Here is a 9,482-nt window from a genome sequence, read left to right as displayed (position 1 = left end):
ACCTAGACATAGAGTTCAAACTGTTTCTGCATTCCTGAACGATTTTCGAAGTGATCAAAGGACTGCTCAATGCCCTCAGTGCAGCTTGACTGTCACTGCAGATTGCGATGCGCCTGCCCTTCAACCGCTCGTCAATCACCCAGTTTGCCACCCTTAGGATCGCATAAACTTCGGCTTGAAAAACCGTTGGATATTGTCCCAAAGGAAAAGCCCACTTCTCGTTTTTATTCGAGAGGTAGACTCTTTCCTTCTGCTTTTGAGCCATCGGTGTAGAAGACTTCCATATATCCCGCCACGCATTATTCTGGGTCTTCCCAGTCCTCTCTACGCTTCAGGGTAACTTCATATCTTCTACCAAACAGATGTATGGGGACACGAGAATCGGAAGGCATTGTAACAACTGGATTCAGTCCTCCAAGTAACTCTTCCAATGCTCTGTGCCCCCCATATCCGTTGTTTTCCCATAGATCTAATCGAATTAGTCTATGAGCTGCTCTCATTGCAGTGCTTTGAATAAATATATCCAGGGGCTGCAAAATGGATTGGTGCATGGCACCAGTGATACCCAGACACACAGTTCTTTGCAGTGCAGCTAGTTTACGGTGAAAACCTTTTTGTCTCACCTTAACCCACCACACTACGAATGCATATACGAACATCGGCCTAATGATGGCAACGTATATCCACATTACCACATGAGGACTGAGTCCCCATGTCGAGGCAAAGGTCCGTCTGCACAGTCCATAAGCTGTGAGAGCTCGTTTCCTCTTTACCTCTACATGTTTGTTCCAAAGAAGTTTCTTATCTAGAGTGACTCCCAGATATTTCACTTCTTCGGAGAGTTGAAGGGTAGTACCCCTCATCTCAGGGAGGCAAAGTCCATCCAGTTTTCTCCTTTTTGTGAATAAAACCATTGTGGTTTTATTTGGACTAACTGACAGACCATGTCTGAGGCACCAGCTGTCTATCAAATCAACGGCACGTTGTATATTTCTACACACTGTTCCAAGATCGCGATCAACAGCAAGTACAGCCACGTCGTCAGCATAAGCTTGAGCGTGTATTGGCAAATTTTGCAGTTCGCCTAGTAGTGAGTCGATCAGCATACTCCACAGAAGTGGTGAAAGTACGCCTCCTTCCGGGCCGCCCTTCGTTACTTCTTCGTTCTTAGTTGCTTCTGTAATGAACTCAAACTTCAGAATCTTTCCTTGCAACACCAAGATTTCCTAATATTGGAAGGGCGCATCTTGAGAAATTGGAGCCAGTAGTGTTAGTGTGGTGCTTAACACTGTAGTTTACTGGCTGGGTAAAAGTACTGTCAGTAATAATGTTGCTGTATTTCTTTGCGAACCGTTATGCCGGCAACATCTTCAAAAGTAACGGAAAGACTATAATTTGAACGAAATAATGGCTTCAATGTGATTATGGGGCTAGTTAAGAGCCAATTTTACAGATTAATCAAGAACGCAGGGCGCTAAAAATCATCTGTGCCTATTATTGGAGTACTGATGTGTTGATCCCCACGCATTTTTAATTTAGGGCCATCAGTCTGTAGCAAAAAGTATTTATTGGAGTGGCGTTTGTTGGTGCTAATTTTTGAATTTTACGGGACAGTTTGTGATTATTAGGCACGAGAAGACATCCACACCCGTGTCAATAAAATTACTGACTTGAAAACTCTTCCAAAAAGCGGCTGCTAAGATCTCCAGAAGCTTTATTTTCTTGACCCGAAATCACGCGAGGTACACATTTCATAGTTTTACTCCCGAAGTTGTGGCGATAACCTCTCGACGTCTCTAGTTAATTTTACAATTGATCTCGTCACTGGTATCGTAAATTTTGTTCATATGATTTTGATAACTCCCCCAAGGAACTAATAAAACTGGTACCCAATATTTCTTTGGGGCCTCCTGATTTTTTTTAGATTTTTCGGTTCGTTAGTTCCTGAGAATGGGTCCGTTAAAGAAATGATCATTTTCGACCCCCCGCACTCTCACCTTTCCAGCGAATGTCAAAACTCGGCCCGGCTTTGGAAAGTACTAACCAAGACCTCTAATTTAATACCCCACATGACTATATTTGGTGAAAAAAAATGTACACCCTCCTTTTGCATGTATGGGGACCGCCCTTAAATTCAACGTAGAAGGATGTAACTCACTGTATGCGTGAGCGTTCACAGTTTCCACCTTCCCGTCAAATTTGGTGTCAATTGCTATAGCCGTCTCCGAGAAAAAGAGTGTGACGGACAGAGAGACAACCAGACAGACGGACAGACAGACGGTAAACCGATTTGAAAAAGGTTTTGTTTTGCACAAAACTCAAAAATGATAGTTTGATTATGCTCACCATGTGAAAACTTAAATTCCAATTTTGCGTATCTCCTTCCTCGAATATCACAAAGTAGGCCAAACCGAAATGCACAATTTAGTAATGTCATCTTAGAGGGAGTTCCGCAAACTTAAATCCAAATTTTAATTTTTATCCAAATTTTAAGTTAACTAAATTTAAGCTCATATCTGAAAAGTGGAAAGTATCCTTCCTAAGTCAGTATGGCCGGAGGAAAAAATTTATCAAATTCAAATATTCAAGTGAAGGAGATTTCTAATGCAACAACCTCTGTACATTGGAAGCAGACTTCACTCACTGCATCTCGGCCGGATATCGCTGAGGAGGACAAGGACAGTTTCTACTATCTGATATCAGATTTATTTAGTGTTTTGATGTGCGGTTAAACAAACAGATATACAGGACGAATATGTATATGATCTTCTATTTTAGATTTTTCGTCGTCCTCGTTTTTCAACTTTGGATTAAATGGGCAACTTTTATTGTGCGGGTAGTGAAACTCATATACTCCGCAGAGAGGTATTGTAATTACGTACATATATGTAGTTGTACCCTTTTGGACAGGATTTTTTGTCTTCTTTTAGGAATGTACAAATTGCTTTATTGATTGCGGGGTTTTTATTCATTGCTTCTTTATTTTTGCAATACGTCGTCGGTCATTGCCGCAACAATGCCGATACTCCCTCTAAGAGAAATACTAATTGAACAAAGCTAACCACGGATAAACTCAGTCCTTGCGAGTTGTGAAAAAAATAATGCTTTAATTCCTGATTTTTGTATTATTCAAAAGTTGAAAAAAAAAATATTTAAATTAAGAGAAAGCAAATGGACGTCGTTTAAGAAAACAAAATTTACTCGAGGTACGTTAGAAATATTGAAAATAAAATTCTTCAAATTTGGGAAACAACAGTAGTGAAACAATTCAAGAAGAAGAATATCCATTATCCGTTAAAGGATCATGGCATCGGTTTGGTTTTAATTCATTGCCTTAAAAGGACTGTGGATAAAATTGTAGATTAATTTTAAAATTTTGCAGTGCTTATAGTGCATTTATAGGTCTGAAAGTATCGCTTCATCTCATACTGCATTTTGAAGTGTTTCATTTAAGCTGATATTTCAGTTTGATGGATCTAGGAGGGACCTCAAACCGAATCTAGCATTGCGAAAAATGAGGTATAATGCTGGAGTTGGAGAGGTCTTAAGTTTTTTCGTTAGCGCGTGAAAATCACAACCGTTCCAGATAGGATGGACACTTGTTAATGTAAGAAGATCCGTATAGCTTGGATTACAAAAGATCGTAATTAAAGATACCAGCACATTTACGCTACGCGACGTGACACCACATTCAGCACAACGGCCGTAACGAGGCATGGCTATTTTCCACTAGTGTGGCAGCCAACCGCAAACAAGTGCGTTTTGACAGTGTAACAGGTGAATAATCGTAGAAGTCGACTGAGTTCCTTATATGGAAATGACACGCGACGATATTCTTTGCCAGGCAACTCAGCCGCATCGCGTCGCGTAGTGTAGATATGGTCGTACCTTTATGGTGTGCTGCAAAGAAATTACAAAATTAAAACTTTTGAACTTTCTCGACCTAGTATATTTCGACTTTGAGCGGAGTTTCAAAATATGTATTATATTGTCTTTAAAAAAACGGGAGATGTTGTCCACTAATTATAATGTGGAGTGTTACGCAGGATCCTACCAGAGGACACATTTAAACTGAAGAAATCAAAGACTGCAAGGCTGTTTCACCTGAAAGAATAGTCTTTACTGAACGATTTCATAGGCATTTATCTATGACTGTGTGCTGACTTAGAATGTTTTGCATATTTCCAACAGTTTTCATTTGTCCTTGATACCACTGGGTAAAGCTTACTGCCCTTTCAACAACATCATTGACAACGGAAGACAATGAAAAAAATTCCTCGGCTATAACAAAACTTTTACGTGAGGTCCCCAATTTGGATCAATTTGTAACTAACTGAACTAAAATTCTACTTCCGAAAAATATTTAGGGAGTTTGAGCTTAACAACTAATAAAAACCTTTCTCAAGAAAATCCGCACCGTCTTTCGGCTTAATTTATTTCTAGGGTGGCAATAAATTAAATGCTTTTTGCTCCTTTTCCATGGAGCAGGTTATTTCAGTTGGGAAATAGTGGGCTTGAAAACTGCAAGTGTCACCTACTTGCGAGTCAAATGCCACAGATATCGCACGAATTTCCCACCTTGGTCTTGTTAATAACTATGACGGAAAGGCGTGGTGGGGGACAATGGTGACACAAGGAGCAATGAACTGCAATCTGAAATATATTGCGCACCCGAGTAAATAAAAATTTGAAATTATTTTTTCTTCTGATTGGCTTCGAAATAATCTATATCTTAAAGAAGAAGAAGAGAAGAAGTTATGGTTCCCATCCACTCTTTCGTTTCAACTCTTTCAAATCTTCTCAGCACTTTCCAAGACGTCCGCAACCCTACGTTGCTGTTCCGCGCGGAGTCCTCTTAGGGCACTCGTCGGCCGCTTTGGGAGAGTGGGCTCCACTGCATAACATAGCCAGTAATGAAATCCTCCCTCCTCCAGCCATCGTAGCCCGGTATAGTATAGAAACATCATCATCATCAACGGCGCAACAACCGGTATCCGATCTACGTCTGCCTTAATAAGGAACTCCAGACATTCCAGTTTTGCGTCGGGTCATAATTGGATACCCCTTAAAGCTGTCTGGCGTCCTGACCTACGCTATCGCTCCATCTCAGGCAGGCACTACCTTGTCTTCTCTTTCTTCCATAGATATTAGCCTTATAGACTTTTCGGGCTGGGATCATCCTCATTAATATGGGCTAAGTGACCCGCCCACCGCAACTTATTCAGCTGGATTTTATCCACAACCGCCATAGTATCGCTCATAAATTTCGTCCTTACATAGGCTACGAAATCGTCCATTGTCATGTAGTTACCAAGCCTCCGAGGAATACAGGAGTACTGGAAAGATCATTGTCACGAACAGTAAGAGGTTTGACCATACGGTAAGACGTTTCGAGCGGCGCCCAACAATCGTCCGCAGATTTCATCGCTATAGCTGTTATCGGTTGTGATTTTCAACCCTAGATATGAGAAATTTTCTCGTTTGGCCAGTGCGATATGATGTTGTTGGTTGGTTTTTGGTGCTGATAGTGCCAACATATATTTCGTCTTGCCTTCACTAACGTGCAGCCCAAGATTTCGCGCCGCCTGCTGCATTTTGGTAAAGGCAGCTTGTGCGTCTCGGGCCGTTCTTCCCATGATGTCGATATCCTCAGTGTAACCCAGTATTTGGTTGCGGATTGTGCTCTCGCATTTACCTCAGTGTCACGGATCACTTTTTCCATGGTCAGGTCGAAGAAGACGCATGATAAGACACCCATTGCCTTAGACCGTTTTTGATATGGAACGGTTTCGTGACCCTCCTGTTTTATTTCTCACATTGGTCAGGATCAGCAGAATTCTTTCATGGCCATGTACAGTTTTTACCTGGCTATGCTGTCATAGGTGGCTTTACAGTAAGTGAAAAGATGGTTCAACTGATACCTATATCCCAACAGTTTTTCCATCGCTTGCCGTACAGAGAAAATCTGATCTGTTGCTGACTTGCCTGGAGTGAAGCCTCTTTGGTATGGGCCAATGATGTTCTGGGGGTATGGGGCTATTCGACCTGATAAGATAGCGGAGAATATCTTATAGATGATACTCAGCAACGTGAGATCTCCATAATTGCTGCACTGTGTGATATCTCTCTTTTTACGTATGGAACAGATAATGCCTCATTGTCAATCATCAGGCATTGATTTGATTCACTGTCCCACACCTTGATCATCAGTTGATCAACCGCTTGGTGTAACCGATGGATTGTGCGAACTGTTCTATACTTGGCGGTGGTAGTATTTGTCTGCGTCTGGGCAGGATGAGCATCGAGGAGTACAAGGCTTTGTTCTGCTTCCGCGGTACGAAGTCTTCAGCATTCACTCTCACCTGTTTATCAGAGCGGATTTTAAGTGGTGTTGGTATTCCAACCCGGAGCACTATGCCAATAAGATGGTAAGCCGAGGTTATATTGGCCCTCCTATATGTTCTGACGTTGATCAAGGCTGACAGATGGCAGCGTTCGGTCAAGAGATGATCAATTTGGTCGAAAGTGGTCTAGCTTAAAGTAGACCATGTATGTCTGTAGGCCGCTTTTCGCGCAAACTAGGTACTTCAACCATTTCGTGTGACACTACTAGTTGAATAATCTGGAGTTGTAAGCTATGGGAGCCGAAATATCGCCTGAATGTCGGCTCCGTTCCTACTTGTTAGGTATGATTTTGATATAATACCTGAGAGAGGCTTCGAGGGTTTGTTCTACTGCTTCGTAGAAGGTATTCTTCTCCGACTCTGCAGTCTCCTCTGTAGGAGCGTGAAGGTTAATGAGGCTTATAAATTTGCCTCGCAAGCGCAGAGGGTGTAGGCTTCCGCTTATGTTTTCAAAGCCGATTAGAGCGGGTTTCATTTTCTGGTTCACTTAGAAAACTATCTTGACCACATGATTTATTGGATGGGCGCTACAATATATGGCGTAGCGGCTCTTCTCTAAGAAATTGGTCCCTGTCCAACGCATCTCCTGCAACGGTGTTACATCAGCCCCACATTAGGACAGGATAACGACTAGCTGCTTGGCAGCTCCATCTCTGTGCAGGGAGCGCACGTTCCATGCGAAAATGCGGGAATCGTTATTCCTTTGTCTTTGTCGGGTTCATCGTTGTATAGTCAATCCAGTCCAGCTCCTTTTGTGGCTTCGTAATAAGTTGTTTTCTATGTAGGGCTGTCAGCCTTACCCAACCCATCCTGAAGGATCAGTTGGTAAAATTTGTCCCGTTTTTAGGCGCGGGAGACTCGTTTTCATCCTTCTCCGTCTGGAGCTTTCCGCTAAGAACGAGTTCCCAGCGGTCATCATATGAAGCTGGGGATAGGGTTTGGTAGTAGAGCTGTTGGTGTTGGTTCAGCAGACGTTTCTCAGGTTTCGTGTACAGAATTCGAAACATAAGTCGGGTTTGATTGATATAACCGCTTGGTAAAAATACAACGCTATGTAACAGTACGCTTCTTAGATATAAAAATACCAAGGAACACCATCTAATCTAAATACTCCTCAAATCTCGGATAAAGCAATACCAGATAGAGTATAAATCCGAATTGTAGGAGTTAGATAGTACAACCTGGCCCAGGGCAAATTCTTATCTTCATTTGTGTATTGGTAACATACACTTGCACTTTACTTTTATGAATCCTCAATTGAAACTACAAACTTTCCCTTGTGACAGCGAGCATAAAGCTATTCTAATAGAGGTTTTGTTTGATGAACGAAGAGTTTGCTTTCTGCCGGTGGACAGCTGAACTTTAAACTAACAGATTTGAAGGAATTTCAGGAGCGGTTTGTTCGGGGACATCGAGGGCCAAGACTGACAAGAACTTTAGCAACGCGGAAATACTTTACTATTCCCTCAAGCTTAAGAACTTGACGCTGGACACAATCTCTAAGATCAAACCTCGGAATAACATAGAAGGATACGAAATTGCAGCCATTAAAAGGGTGAACAAATCGAAGGCCTTCTGCTCATATGCGTCAACAGAATCTGTCGGAGATATGGGGTTTATCAACATAGCGTATTGGTCGAATAGAAATTACTCCTTAAAATTGCATGGAATCTAATCAGTCAATATTACATAAATGAAGTGAACTCTTGATGGCGGTAGAAGTTAGAAGGTCTTTCACTACATGATTTGAATACCATGTTTGCAAAAATGAACATGCCGTGCCGAGAATGGAATTTAATGGTAGCGAAATGCAACTCCCTCAGGAATAGACACTAATAGCGCGCCTGCTGATACCCATGGTAATCAACCCACCTCGTGATGGATCATACTCTGAAACTCGAGCTTATAGAAGAGCACTTTGTAGCGATGCAACGGCCTAGAATGGAGCTAGCATCATCGCGGCTTTCGGAACTCGTGGAACGAGATGTCTATAATTTCAAAAGCAGTCTGAACGGCACCATGATCCTACAGTTCAGTCCTGCAATGCAGGCTGGTCTCATACCGGGCGATAACCTGCTTGATTACTTTGTCCCATGTGAGGAATTAACTTCCATATTTAGATGGGTAACCAATAGCAGATCATCTGGTGTATACGGCTTTCCCAACGCAACCTCCGTCATCTACCGGTCGTTGTCCTTTGCTATGGGGCAGTAACCATCCCAATCAGTTTCCTGCCTAACGTCAGCAAGGTCCTTGAAGTTTTGGTATTGAACGCTTTGAGCAGGCATTTCAGGAAGAAAGAATTATGATCGCATGCGCAATACAGGTTTCAATCTGGTCATATCGTGTGCAGGCATAAAGGTAATGTCTTCTATTTATTGGCGGGTTAACAATGATGAGTGCGTAGGGTGAATGAGCCGATTTCCAGGTTCCTGAAAAACGAGTTTTCTAATCACCTCGTTGCGATGGTGTGTACTATGTTGTACGACAAGCGCTTTCTCACCACAGACGGAAATCTCACTACTAATAGAGAATTTCATATTCTGTATGGACTTCAGCAAGGCACAATGACGGTGTCCATACTTTTTGTGCTGCTTGCAGGCAAATTAATTGATTTATTCGAGCTCAATCGATTGCCGGAAAACGACGATTTCATTGCCTTGGCAACACAAAAGAAGGTAACTGAGGTGCAAGTTGAACTTCAGAAGATGTTCAATGACATTAAATTCTTTACAAAAATCTGGTGAATGAAAATCAACACGCAAAAGTACACAACAATTCTGTTTCGGAGTTCCTTCGCGTTTGCTAGTAGGAACTTGAAAAGAAATTGGAGGGATTTCCACATTGTCGCGAATGAGGATGGTTCTCAACGAATTCGTCATAAAAAGTTCGTTAGATACCTGAGTGTGTTCCTTCACGAACGTATTCAATATAGCGAACATATTAAAGTCACTTTAGAAGGTGCTCGCAAGGCATTCATGTCTTTTGAAGGCTCTTTTACGTACGAAATTTTAAGTGAGAGGTTAAAATTATTTACTACCTTACTCTGGTTAGGCCAGTAGTCACCTACGGATATTC

At 42.0% G+C, this 9,482-nt stretch overlaps 1 protein-coding gene across 1 annotated transcript; it reads left to right on the top strand.

The window, feature by feature from the left end:
- The first annotated feature begins 2,379 nt into the window (after window positions 1-2,379).
- LOC119649065 lies at window positions 2,380-3,172 on the top strand. Its single transcript, XM_038051053.1, has 3 exons — window positions 2,380-2,722; window positions 2,779-2,865; window positions 2,931-3,172. The coding sequence occupies exons 1-3, from the start codon at window positions 2,550-2,552 to the stop codon at window positions 3,049-3,051; spliced, it is 381 nt and encodes a 126-aa protein (XP_037906981.1). The 5' UTR covers window positions 2,380-2,549; the 3' UTR covers window positions 3,052-3,172.
- Window positions 3,173-9,482: the final 6,310 nt, after the last annotated feature.

This window comes from Hermetia illucens, chromosome 2 (assembly GCF_905115235.1).
Source record: "Hermetia illucens chromosome 2, iHerIll2.2.curated.20191125, whole genome shotgun sequence".
In the NCBI taxonomy this organism is placed as follows: Eukaryota; Metazoa; Arthropoda; class Insecta; order Diptera; family Stratiomyidae; genus Hermetia; species Hermetia illucens.
Note: the sequence above shows the minus strand (reverse complement) of the source record. Positions and strands in the feature narration are given on the sequence as shown.

Excerpts from the sequence above, each read along its gene's own strand:
- LOC119649065 (XM_038051053.1), top strand. The coding sequence starts at position 2,550 with ATGGCCGGAGGAAAAAATTTATCAAATTCAAATATTCAAGTGAAGGAG. Across the intron at positions 2,723-2,778 it reads GATTTATTTAGTGTTTTGAT|ATTTTTCGTCGTCCTCGTTT; the intron begins GTGCGGTTAAAC and ends CTTCTATTTTAG. Across the intron at positions 2,866-2,930 it reads CTCATATACTCCGCAGAGAG|GAATGTACAAATTGCTTTAT; the intron begins GTATTGTAATTA and ends GTCTTCTTTTAG.